At 34.1% G+C, this 23,529-nt stretch overlaps 1 protein-coding gene across 4 annotated transcripts in view; it reads right to left on the bottom strand.

Annotated features, from left to right (window-relative positions):
• The window catches only part of Galnt13 (polypeptide N-acetylgalactosaminyltransferase 13), a 633,613-nt gene that overhangs the window by 28,302 nt on the left and 581,782 nt on the right, over positions 1-23,529 (bottom strand). For all 4 annotated transcript variants that reach the window (XM_031370288.1, XM_031370286.1, XM_031370285.1 and 1 more), the window contains exon 11: positions 17,880-17,978. In XM_031370288.1, coding sequence (XP_031226148.1) covers positions 17,880-17,978 — 99 coding nt within the window. The remainder of the gene's footprint in view (positions 1-17,879; positions 17,979-23,529) is intronic.

The raw sequence follows: 23,529 nt of genomic DNA, 5'->3' as shown, positions 1-23,529 counted from the left end.
ACACACACACGCACACATATATATTAATGACAGATATATAATATACACATATGTGTGTAACTCTCTAAACTCTCTAGATGAAGATACTATCATACAAATATTACAAAATGACTATACAATATATAAATATATATACACATAATTTGTGTGTGTGTATATTCTTTTTTCCTTTTCTCTTAAATCTTTTGCCTAAGCAGCTGAAGTGAAGCTTGGTTCTAACAGCACAAGCTGAAAGGCTAGAGATTTGTTATCTCCTGCACAATGTCTTCAGCAAACTGCTCAGTAGCTGAGCGCCATCTGCTGGCTTTGTATTGTCACAAAGGTTTTTTGTTTTTTTTTAAATTATTATTTTTAGAGGATATCAGATAATGGTATGTAGTAATTAGCTTTAATACACAAGTTGTGACTTCTTTTTATTTAGGTTCTATTTTATAAATTACTTTTGTTGCATTCTTTTTAATTGTATTTACTATAAAATGACTCGGTTTAATGGTTGTCCATTTATCAATTGCTTCACTCTCTAGATGAAAAGCACTGATATACAAATATTACAAAATTAAAATACAATAACATCACCCTTAGCTTCCATTGCAATAAAGATAAAACACCCATATTTGTAAGAAAAAACACAGAAAATATAAACGTAAAGATTGTTTACTAATAAAATTTAGGCTTTTAGCAAGATATAATTTATTTCTTAGAACATTTTATTTGTCTATGTCTCTCTCTGTTTTTCTCTGTAATTTTGACTATTTTGAAATAAGCAAAGATGGATTGGAGCTCCTCAGTGAAGCAATTCAGTATTGATTTCCTCAGATGATACTGTTTCCTAATCTCTACATAATTCAAGCTTCATGTGTTGACAGTTAGCCAAGTTGTTTGTGTAGAGGAGAATATAATGTATTTGGCTCCAAACTGGATCCTTAAGGGGGCCTTACATACTTAGATAATACATGAAGTCTATTACAACTTTAATATTCTAAATTCTTTCAGTAAAAACAAGTTTGGGAGATGGCTCTATCTATAAGGTGCTTGGTGTATCAGCATGAAAAAGTGAGGTTGATTCCCTATATGTGCATACAAAGACAAAAGTGATGCTGTACACTTATAATGCCATTTCAGAAGAGTAGCAGACAGAGAGATTGCAGGGCTGACTAATCAACTAGCCTTGCTTAATTGGGAAAGTCCAGGTCCATGGGAAGAGACCCTGTTTCAAAAACCAAGGTATACAGCTCCTAAGAAATCAGTCCATGACTGATGCCTAGCATCCAGAAGGATGAATGTGCATGCTCACACAAATGCATATAGACATATACCCACACCTGCAAATACATATGTATATAAGCACACACAAAAACGGGATGTGGGTGTGTGCAGTAATACAATGACCTCTTCATATTGTGGAATTGTAACTATTGCTCCTCCTAGTGAACTTTATATAATATGATGCTCTTTTTGTATGCCCAGAAAATCGTCTTATTTGTTCTACCTGATGTGCTGTGTGTAGAATCATCCCCACTTCATTTTGTGAAGGAGAAAGGACACCAACATTCCCTTATGTTTCTTTTCATTGGGTCTTTGTGACCATGCTTCTGTAGACAGCTTATTTTCAATTTACCACAGACTGATATCATTTATGTATACTCTGTTACTGGGAAAGAGGGAAACTGAGGCCTTTGGAAAATTAAATAGTCATGGGGCTTTGAGATCCATTCCTTTCCAGAGCTATAGATACAATGAATGAAAAACCTTGGTTTGCTAAAATCATCTGGGAAGAGAGAATCTCAACTTTAGAATTGCCTCCATCAGGTCATCCTGGGAGCATGTCCCTGTGACATTTTCTTAAGTGTAAACACTCAGTTAGTGGTGCACCCCCTGGGCTGGTAGCCCTGGAAGTCATAAAAGAAGCAGTTGAACATGAACCTATGAGCAGTCTAGTAAATTGAATTCCTCCATGATCTCAGCTTCAGTTTTCTCAGTGGTGGACTGTAACCTGTAAGATGTAATAATCTCTTTCTTAAAAAAAAAAAAAAGAAAAAAAGAAAAAGATAAAGAAGAAAGAAAGAAAAAAGAAAAAGAGTTGGTTTCTTTACCTGGAACAAGTAATAGAGATGGATTATATTTGAGGGCTGTATTCAAGATAGGATGACAAAATTCAAGAAATACTTGAATAGTAGTAATCATTTCTGGTATATCCAGGCCAAATTCTATTTGGTTGCATCCTACCTTAAAATTTCCAGTAGAAAGCTTTGGCTATTGTGTAAAACCTTACTTTCCCAATGACAATACGAAGACTGTTTTCCCAGTTGGAACTTTTTGGCAACTGAAGAAGGAGCTACTTTTAGTCAATAATTGCTTACTATACCAGAGTGAAATACCTCTGTCTTTGAAATCCTTGGCTTCGCTTTGTAGAAAATAGAACAAGAATATGAGATAAGACAATAGGACACACACATTAAACAAATAAACACTAAGACTGATTTTTATGTTGTCATCCTAGGCTACTATTAAAGCCTCCCATTTTTAATAAACTTGATAGTGAAATGTGTGCATTCTCAATACTTTATTCCTTCTAAGTGGTTTAAACATCCATATTTCGTAACTGCAGGATTAAAGATTGTAAGTAGGAAAGTTAAGTCTAATTGAGAATCTTTTCCCCAGTCATTGCCAAGTAGGTCTCCTTGAATTTGCAGATGTTACTTGACTGTGGGCGTAGAACAATGTACAGATGGCACAATGTTCCTATGCTCTGGTGCACTGTCCTATATAAAGTCCTTCCCTTGTGTATGAGGTTGTGATCATGACAGAAAAGTGACTCCCAGATGGTGTTATATAAGATGTTATGTAAGACCTCAAACTAGACAACAGAGAAGTTTCTACTGATGGTGGATGACTTGGCTGCTTGGAAGGAGGCGCATGGCAGGGAGCTGAAGGAAACCTCTGTTGGTAACAAACTTGCAGAAATCTTCAAAATAAAGGAAGAAGGATGTGGTCAGCCTCAGGCTTACAAGAATGCAGATTTTGACAATAACTAGGGAGCTTAAAAAGTAATCCATAGATGGATCCTTAGCATCACTCAAAATCTTGACTATAGATATATAAGACTCAGAGCCAAGTCAGAGACCTGAATTTTAGAATCTCAAAGTTCCAAGTGTCTGGTTTTAGCCAAACCACTATGCTTTTGGGATAAACTGAATATATCACATAAGCATCTAGGAATAAAAATAGTTGGCACCTATTTAAACTCCCTCCAACCCTGTTTTCTGTGTTTCTGTTATACACAATTTCTGTAATAAATTATTATTATCATCTTTAATAAGAAAAGTAATTAATAAGAAAAGTAATTTTTTGAAACATGGTCTTTTTATCCACCCCTCATTGCCCTGCTAATTGCTATGTAGACCAGGATGGCCAAATATCTTTTTAATATGATCTTTTCTAATTTCTTTCAAAATTGTTTTATGTCTTATGTATTATTTGCCGAAGAAGTAAGATGGACCTGTGGGTAGGATAGTGTTGAGTAATGGGCCACATTTTACACACACACACACACACACACACACACACACACACACACACACGCACACACACACCATTTTGGACTCTTTCATTGGTTAGGAACATAGCAAATAAATATATTGTCATAAAAAAGTGAAGAGCAAATAATTTTCAAAAGAAGATGATGCAACATTCTCTTTAGTAGTGTTTATTAGAATGGATGAGCTTCAAGGCCATGACTTCAGGGACTTCGGGTAGAGTGAAAAAATATTCAAAAACAATGCTATATATGGAGATTTAATATCAAATGAAAGAATGGGAGTTTATAGGGAGATAGGTAGGTAAATAGATAGATAGATAGATAGATAGATAGATAGATAGATAGATAGATAGATAGATAGATAGATAAGATAGAAAGATACATAGATAGATAGATAGATAGATAGATAGATAGATAGATAGATAGATAGATAGATAGATAGATAGATGGATGGATAGATAGATGATAGATTTCTTTTTTTATTAGATGTTTTCTTTATTTACAAATTCTCCTTTCCCAGGTTCCCCTCCAAATAAAATAAAATAAAATAAACAAAAACTAAAACAAACCCCTGTTCCCTCCTCCCCATGCCCCCTGCTCACCATCGCACTTACTTACTGGCCCTGGCATTTCCCTACAATGGGGCATAGAACCTTCACAGGGCCAAGGTCCTCTCCTCCATTGATGACCAACTTGGCCATCCTTTACTATACATATGCTGCTAAATCCATTAGTCCCACCATGTGTAGTCTTTGATTGGTGGTTTAGTCCCTGGGAGCTCTGAGGGGATAGATTTCTTATTTGAAGAAGTGTCACTAGTGGTGTTCTTTTGAGGTAAGTCCTAGCTAAGCTTAGTGGTTCTCCTTCTCTTCCTACTACCTGTGGATTCAGAGCTAGAACTTTCAGTTTGTCTCTGCCACCCTCCTTCATACTATGGCAATAATGAACTAAACCTCTGAACAATAAATCAGCCCCAATTAAATGTTTTCTTTTACAAGAGTTTCTGTGGCTATGTCGACTCTTCATAGTGATAGAACACTAAAGCAGAAGGAAAGGTCTGATTTTGTATAACCTTTTAAGTATAGCAAGGAGTTTCATACCACATGATTTTGTTCAGGATAGTGTACGTGACAGGGTATAAATGTATAAAATGTATAAAGTTGGTATATAAAGAAGCTACTTATTAAAATTTCGATGATAAAAGGACAGTTTATTTCCTTTGCAAAATACATTATGTGGCATTTATAATATTGGGGAATGATTACTCATATAATGTTTTGAGTCTCCTAAAATATTAGTTCCCTCCTCCTCTTTATATTTAATGGATTTCAGGAGCAATAGTTAATCATCTGTCTTAAATAAAGTAATGGGATGTGTGTAAATTTACAAACCACACTACTACCTCCTGTAAGTAACAGGTGTTTTAAAGAAAGTAAAAGGGTGGGATAAGAAAGTCAATTTTTCTGGAAGCAAATATTTCCATTTAGTATGGTTTTCTGTGAATAGCCTTCCATTATAGTAATAAATTTTTATTAAAAGTATGAAACTTTATTTTTTTTTCAAATTCTATTTTAAATGATAGTTCTTAAATGCTTTAGCCTCCCTGTTAGCCTACTGCCCATCAGAAGAAGTAGGCAAGAAGGGATTTGGGGATAAGTAGACTTGTTTAAAAAGAGTCTTTGGATCAAATTTTTTGGGGGGGTGGGTTGAGACAGGGTTTCTCTATATAGCCCTGGCTGTCCTGGAAGTCACTCTATAGACCAGGCTGGCCTCGAACTCAGAAATCAACCTGGCTCTGCCTCCCAATTGCTGGGATTAAAGGCATGCATCACAACTGCCTGGCAAGGGTCAACTCTTATCTGTGTTGTCTATAAATCAGCAGTTCAGTTCACAGGTTAGCAGCAGCAGCAAGATCCACTCTCAAACATGTCATGGATACATCAGCAGTCCAGTTTGGAAGAGTCTGCTTAGCAAACATGAATCAGTAGCAGTGGCACTACCTAGCAGAGAGAGCGAGGATTAAGCCTCAGTATGAGTCAAGCAGGAGAGATCAAGAGGTACACCAGAAGTTCTTTGGGTGACTCTCTCCACAAAGCCAAGATCAGCAAGGACTGGAGACCCATGAGTATTACACAACTAGCTCTATAAGCAAGCCTAGATCAGCCTCTATCATTGTCCATAGAATCCTACTTATATCCTCTAAATAACATGTGTCCTCCATGGGTCTTGCCCCAGCTCAGGTCTTGCCACAGTGTGTATTCTGCCTCAGCATATGTATCTGTTGCAGCTGACATCACTCTGCCAATCAGTTACAGTTTGAGGAAGTGACAAGAAACTGCAGCACACCAACAGAAGTTTTTTGTTGCTTCCAAAAAACTCTTCATCAAGTCCTGACAAATGCAGCTCAACTATGCAATATAAGGCAGGCCAACAAAAAAAATGACATTATAGATTAATCCTTCATCACTTGTCCTTTCATGTGCTTGTTTTATCAGAACACACTTTTTCCTGTGTCTGTTTCAGCCAATTGCTCCTTTATGAGTCTGCCTTAGTCTTTCAACTCTGTCCACTTCATGAAAACACTCCTTCACCATTGGCCCCAGCAAAACATCATCCAAACACAACTGACTTTCCAAAGAACCCTTAAGTTTCCACTTCAGAAGTGTGAGTTTTGAGAGGTGCAAGTCTTGTTAAGTGAATGTGCATAGTAGAAGATGCTTATTAAACCAAGCTGAGGCTGTGCATAAATTATCTTCTCCATAACAGTACAGCATTTTAGTTCATAAAATTAGTTTTTCAAAAGATGTGTAATTCAGTAACTAAATACAAGGGTATATATGTTTTCCCATATTTTTCCATATAAGGGTATTACTTTGTCTTATAAAATTTAAGTGAATTAAGCTTGGGGTTATTATGGAGTATACTCAAATTCTGTATATTAATAGAATGTTTCTGTTGTTCTGTTGTATACCTTGACATATTGTAGTATCACTATTTCACAAAAAACCTTCTCACAGTCTGTCTGCTCATGCAAGCTAAGTCTGACTCTTGCTCCCATTCTCCCTTTCCATATCTGCTGTACTTATCAAAATTCATAATGAAATGTTTAGAATTTGAATATCAAGCATAACTGAACTTTTAAAAAGATGATGTTTTTATAATGCTGACATAAGGAATGAAACAGCCCAAAGAATAGATTCTAAGATGTGACTTGTTTAAAAGATTGCACTTTGTATAGGTTATGTGTGGGAATATTTTTGGTGGGAATAAGAAGATCAGGGAATACAATCATATAAATATTTGAAAATCACATAATGAGGCCCAATTAACATTTGTCACTGAAAATGACTACTGTTATGAAGAAATAACACAATAGAGTGGGCGATATTTTTGAAGTGATAGATGGTGGTTCTATCATCTATAAAGGTTTAGTGTATTAAGTCTCTTTTCTAATTTAATGTGATGTTTATGGTTACTCCCTTAATGGCTTCTGACATTTTTCTTCTTAATTCCTATATTAGTTCTCTTTATAAGCTAAAATAAAGAACTAGGAACTTGACCAGTTAAAGCCATATCAATATATGCTCTCACACTTCATAAGGGAGACTTCGCTGCCTCAAATCCAAGTTTGTGGAAACTGAGATTTTATTAAAGATGACAGCTCTCCAGAGGCTGGAGAGGGAGAATCTTCCTTTTCCATTTCCAGCTACTGACACCAATACACTATTTTTCTTATTAAAAGGCATGAAATATTTTTGAGGAATTAAATATCAGGTATAGTTGAACTTTTTTAAAGCTAGTATTTAACATTATAAAAATAAGGAACAGAGAGGTATCTTATGGCCACAGCACAGCAACATCTCCCTTTATGGTTACAAAACTTTCTCCTCTTGTAAACAGGAAAACATCAACCATCATTTTTCTTTGACCCATCAGAGATGTCTCCTTCACTTTACGATTCTTATCACACTCACTTAAGTTTTCAAGGTAGTTTTGGCCAGACTAGTACAAATTCCAAAGAGGAAGATGTATATATTTTAAGGGACCATGTGTCAACCACAGACTCTTTTGTAAGTATTTTCAGAACATTAATGTCATCATCTGTAAGGGGTGAATTTTCTTTACATGTTTGCCTGAATTTCTCAAGATTTCCCTTAAACACTAATGGGATCTGGAGGAGCTTTGAAATTTCTCTTTCAATTAGTCGACTTGCTCAGAATTTCAATGAGCCTATTCTCATGTGAGGATGTTTATAAAAATAAGCTAGATCCTTTCAAGATGTTATGTATAGAGATAAAATATGTATATATCACAACTGAATGACAACAAAGGGGTTAAGGGAATTGTATATTGTGAAATAAAAACCATAAAAAATTGTTGGTACTCAGAATTCAAATAAAGATGGATCCTATATAGGATAGAAAGCAGGAAAAATATAGCAAGGGGCAGGGAAGGTAGGTTTTAAATAGTAACAAAGGAATAAAATTTATAGGATAGGAAACCTGAGAAAAACTATCCTCAAATGGATATATAAAGAGACAAGGTTATCTTTTTTAAAAAAAATCTAAGAACTAACAGTGACACCTATTGAAGTCTAGTCCTTGTAAATAGTTGGTACTGTGAAGCTTGTGTAAATCAGTGCAATAAACAACATTGCAAATGGAAGAAAGAAGAGGTCACACTGTATGGAGCATTGACTGTTAGATAATAGATGCCTGGGACACCTTTGGAATTCTGTTCTTACTTCTTCTGTCAATACCTACAATTTGCAGTGGTAGTTTTACAAGAAGTCACCATTTCATTACCTGAAGGAACACAGCAGCCACATTAAAAACTACTGCAATAATATGAACAGGAGACTAACAAGATCTGGATTGGGAAATGAAATTATTAGTGAGAGCAAAGAAAAAAAGAAATAGAAAAAAGTTTAGTAGGAAGAATTTATAGCCTTTACTTCCTATGTTGGAAAGGTTAGAGACAATGTAAGATGAGAGAAAAAAATAATGGGGAGATTGTAGGACAAAGACTTGGAATAAAGAGTAAGATACTTATAGACACAGTTCATACAGGGCTATGTTTGCTCTTTCAAGCAGAATTATGCATTAGTTAGTCTTCAGGAACTGATGGACTCCTAGGAATGGATATGATGTTATAGTTTCCCTAAGGAAATCAAGTTCCTAGGGACAAAACATGAAGAACAAAGTGTAAATATTGTAACATGTCAATTTCCTAAGTAAACATCTGTAAAATTTTATTGATGCCATTCCTGCTGGTCTTTCTGATATTTAATAGAGAAGAAATGGATTCTTGCTTGCTGTGAACATTTAAAAATAAATATCTATAATTCCAGAACATCCAATGGGAAATGTTTATTTTCATATTATATATCTCAAAATATTATTCAATGTCATGTATACACACACATACATATACATATGATGATTGTATATAATCTGCTTGATGGCTGTGTACTTCATGGACAAATGATTGAGACAATTTAGAATTTGCAGTGGTATTAATGGATGTACCCTTATCTCCTAAGTTACATGCTTTGATATAACCTCAATGTGATAGTATCAGAAAATTGCATTCTTAGGAAGTGGTTACACCATTACAACCCTGTCATTATTAGGATGACATAAAAAAGAATATACTAGAGATTCTGCTGTCCCCATTCAATGCATGTAAGCACATTTAAAATGGTAAATTTGTGAACCAGTGAACAAGTATGCTCATCTGACAACACATTTCTTATGCCATCACTGGCAGTACAAGTGGTAAATCTTTGCTGCCTATAAGCAACTAAACCTAGATGTGTATCCTAGAAACTGAATAGGCCCTATAAGGCCAATATCCCACAGAAGTTTTCTCTTGTCTGTCAAGTGCTACAGAGTAAAAAAGTCTATTGGAAAAGATTCTCTTTTGTAAAAATGATAACGCTGTTTACTTTTATCTTTCAAATAGCCATATCACTTAAGTAATTAATTAATAGTAGATGTTCCTTGTCTTTTCCCCAAGAAACCACTTAATTCACTTGGAAGTTTACTTTGTATTATTACTGGTAAATTATCATTATATTGTGCAAAGTGTTTGAAAGAGGGCAAGATGTCTAAAGGTAATTAAATGTATCCAGAAATGCAAATTTTAAATTAAAAACATATATTTTGAGTTAGTGTGATTTGAGAGCATATTAGAATATTTAAACTTTTGTCTGTGGGAAGGTCTATAATGAAAGAAAGTGTTTCTTTACTCTCCCAAATTATAATACATCTGCCCTAAAATCAGATATTCTGAAACATAATCAAAATTTAGAGAGGAGAGGTCATTTGTATAAGAGTGTAGATAATATTTGATCCTTTCCGTGGTAAAAAAAAAAAAATGGGGTTTTAAAAAGTGGCTATCCAGTTTGTCCACTGCACATCTGGCCTTTATCAGGCCAACCTAAGAAGGAATATCCAGGTTAGATTCTTTCCTTCCTACTTCCTTGTCAATCCCCCAACACATGCCCAGCTGCCCTGAAAAGCTTCAGTTTATCCCCTTAAGTTCATTGTTGGGCCACCACTGCTCTACTGGCCTTTATAAGGTCCACTGAACAAGAAATGCCCAGGTTAGAGCCCTCCATTCTGCTCACATCCTCTGGAGCATACACAGCTGTTGTGGACTAGCTGCATGCTATCCTCCATACTGTCTGGCCACCACTCTGCCAGCCTTCACCAGGCCCACAGCACAGGAGTATCCTGGCCGGCTACATGAAGAACATCTAGACCAAGGTTTCCCACAGGAGGCCTGCTGCACAGGAGACATCCAGATTAGGTCCACCATCCAAACACCTGTCATACCAGGAACATCCATGGAGAAAAAAATAACTAAAGACCAGCTTAAGAACATGAATGAGAGCCAGGGCAACATGGAATCAACAGAGCAAAACTATCCTACTATTGCAAGCCCTGTATAACCTAATACAACCAAAGCACAGGAAATAGCCATATATCTAACCTTATAAATGTGATAGATATCTTCAAAGAAAAGAATGAATAACCCCCTCAATGAAACAAGAAAAATAAAATTAAAGAGGTGGAAGCCTTTAAATAGGAAACTAATAGATCCCTTAAAGAAATACAGGAAAATATAATAAAACAAGTGAAGGAAATGAATAAAACTGTTCAAGAGCTGAAAATGGAGATAGAAGCAATAATGAAAACACAATCTGAAGGAAACCTGGAGATGGAAAACCTAGGAAAGAGAATAGGGCAATGGATACAAACATCACCAAAATAATACAAGAGATGGAAGAAAGAATCTCAGATGGAAACAATATGATGGAAGAAATTGATACATCAGTCAAAGAAAATGTTAAACCTAAAAATTTGTGACACAAAAACATCCAGGAAATCTGTGATACTATGAAAAAAACTTACCAAAAAATAATAGGAATAGAAGATGAAGAGTCCTGGCTCTAAGGACCAGAAAATAATTTCAACAAAATCATAAATTAAAATCTCTTTGACCTAAAAAGTGTGATACCTATAAACATAGTTAAACAATATCTATCCACAACTAAAGAAAATACTTGAAGGAAAACTCTAGATGATGGAGATTAACTAACCAGAAGAAAGTACAGGAAATAACTAATTCACAGCAGCATACCAAATCAAACCAAACCAAAAATAGCAAACACAAACAAAAAACCCACAAACAAAACCACTACAACAAAAAAAAAGGAAGCACACACTTACACACACACACACACACACACACACATATACACACACACACACACAAAGTATCACCACAAACCTCAAAATAACAGGAATTCACAATCATTGGTCATTAATATCTCTCAATGTTAATGACCTCAATTTCCCAATAAAGAGACACAAGTTAACAGCATGAAAGCAAAAACAGGATCCACAATCTTCCTGGATACAAGAAACACATCTCAGAAAAAAAGATAGACATTATCTCAGAGTAACAGGCTAGAGAAATGTCTTTCAAGCAAACCAGCCCAAGAAGCAAGCTAGAGTAGCCATTTTAATATCTAATAGAGTGTACATTTAATGAAAATTAATCAAAAAAGATGGGTTAGGGGACTTCCCATTCCACAAAAATGACATCTCAATCCTGAACATTAATGACTCAAATACAAGAACACTCAACATTCATAAAAGAAACATTGTTAAAGCATAAACAACACACTCAACCCCAAACATTAATATTGACATACTCAACACCCCATTCTAACTAATGGACAGGTTATGACAGAAACTAAAAGGAAAAACAATGAAACAAATAAAGATAGTAAATCAAATGGACCTAACAGATATCTATGCAGCCTTATACCACAACATATAAGAAAAATATCTTCTCAGCATTTTAAGGAACGTTCTCTAAAATTGATCATATACTCTGGAACAAAGGAAGCATCAACAGATTTAAAAAAACTGAAATAACTCCTTGTATCTATCAGGTCACAACGGATTAAATCTGTACTTCAATGAAAATAGAAAAACAGAAAGCATACAGACTCATGGAAACTGAACAAAACTTTATTAAATAATTACTCGGATAGGGAAAACATAAAGAAATTCAACTTCCTAGAATTCAATGAAAATGAATCCACAACATACACAAACTGATGAGACACAATTAAATCAGTGCTAAGAGGAATTAGACAAGAAAAATTAATTCGTTGAATTAAGTGCCTTCATAAAATAATGGAGAGATCTCGTCCTCCAACTGAGACACATACTCGAAAGCTCGAGAATGAGAAGAGAGGCAAACACCCACGAGCAGTAGACAGCAGGAAATAATCAAACTCAGGGCTGAAGTCCATAAACTAGAAACAAAGAGAACAACACAAAGAATAAAAAACCCAAAAACTTGATTCTTTGAGAAGATCAGCAAGATAAACAAACCCTTAAACAAACTAACCCAAAGGTAGAAAGACAGTAACAAAATCAGAAATGAATAGAAGACAAAACAACAGTCACCGCAGAAATTCAATGAATCATTAGGTCTTACTTCAAAAGGCTGCACTCCACAAAATTAAAAAATCTAAATGAATTGGATGATTTTCTAGATAGAAACCACTTACCAAAGTTAAGTTAATATCAAGTAAACTATATAAATTTTCCTGTAAGGAAATAGAAGCATTCATTAAAAGTATCCCAACCTATAAAAGCTCAGGGCTAGATGGTTTTAGTGTGGAATTCTACCAGTATCCCTCAAAGTATTCCACAAATTGAAAGAAAAGGAACACTGCAAAACTAATTCTATCAGGCCACAGACATCCTGATACATAAACCAAACAAACACGTAATAATGAAAGAATTCCAAATGCATTTCCCTTATGGTCATTGATGCAAAACATCCCAATAAAATACTTGCAAACCAAATCGAAGAACAGATCAAAAACATCACCCAACATGATCAAGTAGGTTTTATCCCAGTGATGCAAGGATGTTTCAGTATACAAAAATCCATCAAGGTAATCTGCCATATAAAGCAAATAAAAGAAAAAAAATTCACATGGTCATTGCATTAGATGCTGAATAATACTTGGACAATTCCAATAACCCCTCATGTTAGAAATCTTGGAGAAATGAGGAATACAAAACACACACCTAAACACAATAAAGGCAATATTCAGAAACCCAACACCTAACATCAAATTAAATGGAGAGAAACTTAAAGGAATTCAAGTAAAATTAAGGACAAGACAAGGCTGCCCATTTTCTCCCTATCTATTCAACACAATACTTGAAGTTCTAGTTAGAGCAATAAGACAACTAAAAGTGATCCTGATGATAAATATTGGAAAGGAAGAAGTCAAGTATTATATTCACAGATGATATGATTGTTACATGATTGACCCTGAAAATTCTATGAAAAAACTCCTACAGCTGATAAACACCTATAGCAAAGTGGCTGGATACAAAATCAACTAAAGAAAATCAGTAGCTCCCCTTAATGTAAACAATAGCCTGTGAAAGAAATTAGGAAAAATCACCCTTTACAATAGCCACAAATAATATAAAGTATTTTGATGTACTGTAACCAAGCAAGTGAACATCTTGTATGACAAGAACTTGTATGACAGTGATGAAGAATGAAATTGAGGAAGATACCAGAAGATACAAAGATCTCCCATGCTTATGGATTGATCAGAATAACATATTAAAAATGGACATTTTACCAAAAGTGATATATGGATTCCATGTAATTTCCATAAAAAATTCAGCATATTTATTGACAGATCTTGAAAGAACAATTTTCAACTTTATATGGAATAATAAAAGAACAAAAAAAAATCCCAGGGTAGCTAAAGTAATCCTATACAATAAAAGAACTTTTTAGAAGTATCACCATTCATGATTTCAAGGTATATACCAGAGCAATAGTAAAAAAGTCTGTATGGTAAAGAAACAAACATGTTCATCATCGGATTAGAATAAAAAACAGAAATAAACCCCACACCTATGGATACTTGATATTTGACAAAGAAGTCAAAATCATACAAGGGGAAATGAAAACATTCAATAAATGGTGCTTATCTTACTGGATTACTGCATGTCATGTAGAAGTATGCAAATAGATCCATTCCCATCACACTGCACAAAACTCAAAGACATCAGCATAGAACTGGACACACCAAGTCTAATAGAAGAGTAGAGAACTGCATTGAATTCATTGTCATGGGAGACAAATTCTTCAGAAAAACACCAATAGTTCAGTCACTAAGATCAAGAGTTAATAAATGAGACCGCATGGAACTTTTTCCTCATGGAAAAGCTTTTGCATGACACCATCAATAGGACAAAACAGCAGCCTACAGAGTGACTAAAGATCTTGACCCACACTAAATATGATAGAGGAATAATATACAGAATATATAACTAATTCAAGAAATTAGAAATCATCAAACCAAATAACTCAATTAAAAATGGGGTATATAGCTAAATTGAATTTCCAACACAGGAATCTCTGATGGCGGAAAAGTACCCAAAGAATGGGGAGACCTGGTAGTGTGTGGGGGGTGTAAGGGTGTGGGGACAGTGTTTATTGCTGCACTGTTTACAAAAACTAAGATATAGGACCAGTTAGACGTACACCAATGATTAATGGTTTGGTACATATGTACAATGGAATTTTTATTTATCTGTAATAAAGATGAAATTTTGTTTTGTGAAGGAACATAGTATTAAAGATCATCATGAAAAGCAGAATAATTCAAACGCATAATGTCAAATACTGAATGGAGGTATTTTTCATATGTGGTTCAAGGTATACACACCTTAGAGATCTGTAGGGTTAGGAGACAAATAAATAGAATGGTGTCTACTAAGGGTGGAAATAATTACAAAAGTAGAGGGGAAGAGGGAACAGGAAACTACAGTGGAAGATAAAAGATTTGAAAGTAGAGGGATAATTTGGGATGAGGAACGGTCATCATAGAATAGAATAGAAGAGAATAGAATAGAAGAGAGTCGTTAGCATGTAGTGGGCGTGAAGTATGATGGTTAATATGAAAATAATTAAAAGCATCATAGCAAACTCCATGATTTTGTACGGTAAGTTAAATTTAATTTAAAGTAAACTCAACCATCAAAAATTTTAAAGAAAAGAGTTGTAGCTAACATATGCTCATCAAGAAACAAATGCCTTGTTTGACAATGCAGATGAGTTAAAGTGGCCATAGGGTTCAACCCTGTATTCCAGCACAGAAAGTAGGTTGGAAAACCAGGGTTTCAAGGCTAGCCTCAGCAATATAGGAAGCCCAAGACTAGCCTGGGCTACATGAGAACTCCTAAAAGCAAACCAATAAGCAAAACCCATAGAACTAGATATGAAGTAAAAATATGTGGGCTTGTTATAACTTTTGTTTAGTAGCAGGATGGGAAATAAAAATATTACTATGGGCTGAGGGCTACTTCTGAAAATTCATGAATAGACAACTATAAAAATTGACATTATTTTACTGACAATGTAAAAGAATAAAACATAAACACAGAAAGTAACTCAGAATAAAATCTTAAAAGATGTAGTTACAGTAATGAAGTAAATAATTTTAACATATTAAAAATCTTAAAAATACTGAATTTCAACAAAGCAATATCACCATAACAGTCTCATATATGGTTTAACTTTTTATACTGTTTTGTTTTTTAGATAAAGAAGTTACTCTTAACTTAGCAATACTAAAGGATGCAAGACATCTTTTTCTTGCTTTCAGCATAAGCTTCTAAAACATATTTTGTTTTTCAAACTTTTAAACTATTTTTCAGATTGTAATTACATAATTTCTGCTTTCTTCTTCCTCCTGGGAAGCTTTCTGATATATCTCTCCTTTCTGTCTTTCAAATTTATGGTCTATTTCCTCTTTTAATGTTATTATAAATATTTGTATGTGAATTACACTTAAATGTGTGTGTATATATATATATGTATATATATATATATAAATATAAAATATTGACATATGTTTTTATTCCTAAAACTATGAACATGACCATGCTGATCCATATAGTAACATTTGTAGATTTTTAGGACTGACCACAATTGATTATTTAATACCAACTCTTTTTCACTTTAGATAGTAAAGGGAAATATATGCGAGGATACTTAGGAATAATGATCAAGATAATGTCAGCAGGCAAGAATGAACTGGGCATTTGTATACAAAATGCCTATTTAGTTAGATTGTGAATCATGTATCTTTAGAAGAAAAAAGTTAATAAAATATTTGTCTTCATGTTGCAATTAATCAAACATTAAACATTTAGCTGTTTACATTACTTTAAAGACCAAAAGTTCCTAAAATAATTATATCTGTGTAGTTCTCATTAAGGTTATAATAAAGAGATGGTAGAATAATGGGATATTTTGCAGTTTTAAAACTGGCATTTTCCCCTAAATTGTTTTTAAATTATCTTCAATAACTTTTTTTGCTCACATGAAACAATTTATAAATGATTTTGCCTATCTTCTTACTAGAACTGAAACTTTAAGACTTATTAATTCATATTTTGATATTTTTGTTTTGTTTTTAAGGGGGAAAATTTCTTTTCTCCTTTTTTACTGTATCATGCATACTCTATGTGAATCATCATCCCAAATTCAATTGGGTACATTTTGTTCTTGATTTATGGTACCAACATCAACGTGTTATCACTGTACAGGAGGTTGATACAATCTGGACAGAATAGCTACTGCAATCTCAACTCACTCTGCCCAAAAATATTACTTATGTATTTATAATATTTATCACTGACATGGAACTTTCTGCTGTTGTCCCATCAGTTCCTGTAAGTAAGACAGCTTGCTTACTGATTATCTGCTCTCTCAAACTCAGCATTATGATCACAGTTCCCAGAAATTACTAATGCTCTTTCCGAGAGTGGCCGTGCAGTATTACAGCTACACTTCAGTGACTCACAGTCAAGTGGATTCTTGGTGTTCTTTCTGGTGAAACTTCTCAGGGCTCAAGAAGAACATAAGATTCCTCTTTGGGCTCCAGTACATTTCTGATAATTAATTGGACTACCTCTCAGGAAATTCACCCTAGAATTTTATCTGTTCATACTGACTCATACAGTTCACAATTTATTGAAAGTCAAAAACTCTTAGAAAGTCATATACAAACCATAAATTAACAAAGGAAATACACAATAATCACCATTGGGAAAATATTCCCATGCTAGAAACATCATTTCCTTATCTAGTTAACAGCAGAGCAAAGCACAGGCATTTATGCATCATGATAAGATGAGATGTTATAACATACTGACTGTCCTTATTAAATGTAGGCTCATTTTTAAGTTTTGGCCTTTTTATTTAATACTGCATTGCTTCCTTCAGATAGTTCAGAAAATGAGATAAGAATAATACATTGTTGGCTCCTGTTTCTCTCCCCTGCGTCTTGCTCCTTTGTTTCCCCTCTCTCCCCATTCTCCTCCCCCCTCTCTCCAGGTGGTAATGGCCAACTCCTACTTCTCTACTCTCTCCTCCTCTTTGCCTTTCTCTGCCTCTGCTAGCCTCTTAACTCCCGTCCTCATGCCCTAAATAAACTCTATTCTATAGTAAAAGAGAGAGAGAGAGAGAGAGAGAGAGAGAGAGAGAGAGAGAGAGAGAGAGAGAGAGAGAGAGAGAGAGAATACATTGTTGATTGGATGCCTACCTGTTCATTTATTGTTGACACATATACCAGGCCATACAATTATGGTTTGAATAGCATCCCTCCTCTCCCTACCCCCAATAGTATCCCTCCTCTCCTTCCCCCCAGTAGCATCTCTCCTCTCCCTCCGCCCCCCAAGGAAGAAGCTGACAATAAAAGGCTGTGTACCTGGTTACCTCCCATGCCGTGACAGTTGAAGATACCCACTTTTTCATTTTCTTTGCGGCCCATGTTATCTAAGCACTGATTGGTTTCAACATTTCGTATCTAAAAAGAACACACAAAAATGGGAAAGTCAAACAAATTCAAATATTTAAGGCATAAACTCATTCTGATGTTCATGAATTACAGATTGTTAACTAAATAATACAAATCTGTAAGGAAATGGCTCCAGAAATATGTTTTAACTGTTACTTACTTTCTCTTTTTCTATTTTTGATTAGTCTTAAACTTACTTCTAAATTCAACCAAGCTTGAATTGAAATAATGTTAGCTTTGAAATTAGCATCTAATTAAGAAATGGTGGAAAAGTTCGGTTATTAAAAAACAAAAAAACTTGTAAACATTGGAGTATTTTGAAATTCCATAGAGATAATTAAGCAGTTATCAAAGTCCTCTAGAATCATATGTAAAAGAAAATAAATTGTATTTATACTTGAGTTTATATTTTTAGATATCTATATGTTCTATCTTGTTCATAATACATGTGATTATTTACATTGTTTCTGTGACTAAGACACACTTATTCATTTTCTTTGATTCTTGATGTTAAGCTTAATGGAAAGCTTTGACACTAAAAAGCAATTACAAGCTAAATGCCAAATATTATTGAAATTTCTTCAAAAGTAAGATTAAGATTCCAAGTGCAGACATAGAATACTCATTTATAAACAAGTATTGACATTTGGTCCAAAATTAACATAAAATTAATACACATTTGTGCTTAACATAATTTAAAAAAGATATTTATTAGGATTAAAGATGCTAAAATTTCTAAATTAAACATAAGCTGTTATAAAAAGAATCAGGTGGAGGAATACCTCTATCAATTGATGTATTTGTAGGCCATTGTCCTTATTCAACACCCAAGCACCTATTTAGAATTATCTCCCCTTGTTCTGAGAATTCTCTACCTCTGTTCCATATAAAGAAATACATATTTTTATTGTACACTGCGAAATATCTCAGTATTGTATTTCTACGTGGTTCTTATGGATTGGATACATATTTCTTTCTTTTTGGAAATTAATAAAATTAGAGGTGATGGATATAATTTTTAAAAGACAGATGGGTTGCATAAGTTTTAATGTTTCTATTTTGTGAGTATTATGGTTGCTTGGTGCTTTATGGGAGTGGAAAAAACCCTTGTAGTAAAATCTCAAAGAGGAAATATGAACAGTTGTGATCTTACTGGGTGAGAGTTGGAAGTACCTAGAGATTCTCAAACCCTATTTCAATGGTTTGATATTTAGTTCAGAGTTACAGACATGTTTGTCCCGAAATCTGGGCAATAACCCCACGGACGAGGCAGAAAACATAGTGTTTACTGCACTGAAAATATATAGGCTTCCAGAAGTATACCAAATGGTGGTATAGTGTTGGTCAGTATTCTCAGACTGGTAAAAGTTGTTTGAGAATTGAGCCTATAGGTAAATCATTTTCAAGACTAGCACATATGTAGCAGAAGTGGAGTTTGATCTTTATGTGGGTTCTGAACAACTAGAGTGGTGGCTACCCCAAAACCTCTTGCCTGTATGTGGGATATATTCTTCGAGCTGGCCTGCTGTTTCTGCCCTCATTGGGAGAAGATGTGCCTAGCCTCATGGAAACTTAATGTGTCAGTATGGAAGGGTACCCAGGACAAACCCCACTTGCTCATAAAAGAAGCGAATGGAGGGTGGGGAGGCATTATGGGAAGGGGTGATCAGGAGGATGGCAGTAAAAGGGATGATGGTATGTAAGTAAAAAAAATAAAAAAATAATAACAATAACAATAATAATAATGATAATAATAAATTTTAAAATGAGCACATGCACAATAATCATAAAGGTAATAATTTTGAGAATGTTTAGCAAATAGATTTGTGGACAGTTCATATAGCCTAATAAATCATACACTATATGGTTGAGTTATAGCATCATACCTCATGTTACCTTGTTAAAAATGATCTCTACAAGATTCATGAGCTTGACTAAATATTAGTAAAAGTTACAGTTTTATATGTTAAGTCATTTATAAGGCTTTGTATCTCTGATAATAAAAACCTCAAAGCATATCTTTCACAGTGTAAAACCTGGTAGTAACATTTTAAAAGGGCATTAAATATGCTCTTGACTTTTGACTCTGATAAATTAGGTACAGAACTAGAAAAAGCCTCCAAGTTTAGGACCAAGCAAGTATTTGAATGTCTATCTATTTTAATTTAGGTATGTGATGTTTTTATTTGTGAATGAATAACAATAACATTATTTTTATAATAATAAAGAATGCCCAAATATATTATCCTTAGAAACAATGACCTACCATCTATGACATATACATTTGATTTTGGTTCTTTGTCTTCTCTTCTGAATTCAGTGATTAAATCAAAAAGCATTAAGAAGTTCATATCTTACATAAACTATTGCTTGGGATAAGATATTGCAGAAATAAACAAAGTAAACATAATATTTTCCAATGTACAGCTTATATTTAAGAATGACAGAAAGCAATAAAAATATATACATAGTATGTCAAAAGATTAAAATTTCTCATGGGAGAAGGATAATTACTTTCTCCCAAAGACCAGTCTCCTCATTAGTTATTTAATACAAATTGATTAGCCCTGAAATTATATACACATAAGCCATCCTAAACAGATTTTTATGTTATATGTATATATTTACGCATATGTGTATAATTTTAATAACCAAAGAAAAAGAAGCCATTAACGACCATGAGAGTGTCGTGGTAGGGTTAGAGGGAGGAAGAGAAATGGGAAAATAATGAATTATGTTTTACTCTAAATAGCATTATTGAATATAACTCAAGAAGACTGTCCTGCAAATTCAATTTTTATTGAGAAAAGTAACAGTATAAACCATATTTTTTATATTAAGAAATATCAAGATATTTAGAAGCAAAAGATTTTTTAGATTTTGAATAAGTAAAGACAACATGATATCCAGAAAAATACAAGCTTGTAAAAATTAAGGTGGGACAAGCCAAATTATCACTGGACTTTTCAAACTATGCAAAACCAGGTTGTCAGCCAAGGATATTGGATTTACCAACTTTAGGATCCTCAGTAAATATGGGTATCTTTTGTCCATTTGTAGGGACATAACTTGGGATAATTTGTGATATATATTTTATATTCTGGGTCATAATCAAGCTACTTGGAAGTTCTTATGGTTCCATGGGTGCTGTGGGTGAAGGCTACCATAATGTATCTCCTGATCTCAACTATTGTCCTCTACTCTAAACACCCACTGCTCTTCTTGAGATTATGGATGTAGGCTATACACTTTCCTTCTGGGTCCCTGTCCTGTCACTAACCCACTACCAGCAGCCAAAGTGAGGTTTTTATTGTGTATGAATGTATTGAGAACACAGGATTAGTCCAAGACTAAATAATGCAGGACCTTTTCCTTGTCCACTCTTCTATGGACACAGCTACTAACCAATTCTTATGGTATTCTGTCACTTCACAAGGCTATCATTCTCCCTTATTTTCTTCTATTAAAATTAAAATAGCTTTTTTGTTAAGACAATGAATTATGTTTCATCAATTGTTAAGCAATTATTTTTGAGAATATTTGCCTTTAATTTCTGATAGTTTCCTATATTTTAAAGACACATCTTAGAGCTTTGTTAAATTTGAATATTACTATTTTTTATAGATTACAGTTCACAACATTTATCTTAGAGCTTAGTTTCTTTTTAATAATTAGTTTGTATCTGAAATTTCAATATATTTGTATTATTGATAGTGATATAAATTATCCAGTTTTTCTAGTCATTTATTATTCATTTATTTGTATAATTTTTTCAAATTATTTTTTCTGTCTTTGCATGAATTCTATTTTCTTCAACTTTTAAGTGGGAAGGTTGATCAGGGGCCATTTACTACTTCAGACTGAGAATTCTCTGTACATTTAAAGGCTGTTTATTAAAAGGCTTCTATTATGTTTTTTAATCTCTTAGTTTTTCATTTTTGTATTGTTTCATTTTGTTGGTCTGAAACTTTTCTTTTCCCCTTTGACCTTACTTTTAGACTTTGGTTTCATTCTCTGGTTTTTCTTAAAGGGGTGCTTTGTAAAGTAAGTTTCAAGTACCCACAGGAAACAGGGCAATAAGACACTTCATATGAGAAAGTGGAGTCTTCACCTATGTGCAAAATGCCCTTCCCCAGTTCAGCAACTAATTGTAAATTAACTGGAAACAATTTGTCATCAGTAATTAAAGGACATGGGATTTATCATGTTGGAGTTTCTTTCTAACCTCTCCTTTCTTCCTTCTCTTCTTTATGCAAAGATGGCAGTACTATGTCAGGGATGAATGTGGCCTCTCCCATTATATAATCAGTGAGCCTCTCTCAATGTATTTATGTGCTATTGATGTGTCAAAGTCACATAATGTTTTCTTCTTTTTGCTTTTTCTTCCCAGTTTTTGTTTTTCAGTCTGTGACCTGGTGTTCTTTTTGTTTTAGTTGAATGATGTCATTTCCAAAGAATTTCAAAATAGATCTATTTTTATTAGTAGAAGCCTGTCCTATTTTTGAAGATGCAACCATGCTTGTGGCTTCTTAATTTGTGTGCAAGTAGCATCACTTGTCCTTCAGAATGTAGCACGGAGTGGTTATTGTATCTGAAATAAAGTTAAGTCTGTCAAGCTGCCTGGATACTAAAGGTGGGAGGATAGAAATAGCATGGGTGCATGGTTTAGAAAGCTTGTCAGAATGAGCTTTGATTAATGTCCACAGTGTCAAATCTGTCTGTAATCAGTGTACACATACATCAGCTGAAGCTTAACCTTTGTATTACTTTGTTCAGCCAGCTCCACCTCCACCATAATAAAAATATTTATTTATGTGTGACAACTTCTTACTCACTGTGTTCATTTTTCCCCTTTGTCGTTGTTACTTTACCAAAAATACTTAAACAAAATAATGGCTTCAGAGATTTTAACCCATCATGGTGGAGCAGGAAGATGTGGATGAGCTGAACTGCTCGAACATGGCAGCCGGGAAGCAGAGAAGGACTACCCCATTCCCTCCCTCACGCAGCATGTGGTTGTTACAGTCCACATTTAGGGGAGGTGTTCTTTTCTACTTTATTGCTTGTAGAAATTAAACGAACAGATAAACTTAGAGGTGTAGTTCATTAATCTCCTGGACACTTTTAAACCCAACCTAGTTGAAAAATCAAGATTTATCTCCCATTATGCCAATGAAATGACAAACTAATGTTGAACTAATGTTAAGTAGTTTTCACAGGTAATGAATATAGTAATTATAATGAAGCTAGAAACTGCTAGGTCCAACTTTCAGATAAGTGATTTTTGTAAAGCAGGCCTAGAACAAACATGTAAGAAAAGAGTTATTATTGATCAGAGGCAACAAAGGTCATAATTATAAGTCAGAAATTATCCAGAAACACAATTGAGAATCCAGTTCTGTAGACTAGAAACAATAAGATGGCTCAGCAGGTAAGTGTCATTTGCCTCCAAACCTGAAGACCTAACTTTTATCACTAGTACCTGCATGGTATAACTTTGTCTCTGACATACTAGACTTACTATTGTGTGTGTGAGTTGAAAACTAGAAACCTAAGAACA

The sequence above is a fragment of the Mastomys coucha genome, unplaced genomic scaffold (genome assembly GCF_008632895.1).
Source record: "Mastomys coucha isolate ucsf_1 unplaced genomic scaffold, UCSF_Mcou_1 pScaffold15, whole genome shotgun sequence".
NCBI classification, from domain to species: Eukaryota; Metazoa; Chordata; class Mammalia; order Rodentia; family Muridae; genus Mastomys; species Mastomys coucha.
Note: the sequence above shows the minus strand (reverse complement) of the source record. Positions and strands in the feature narration are given on the sequence as shown.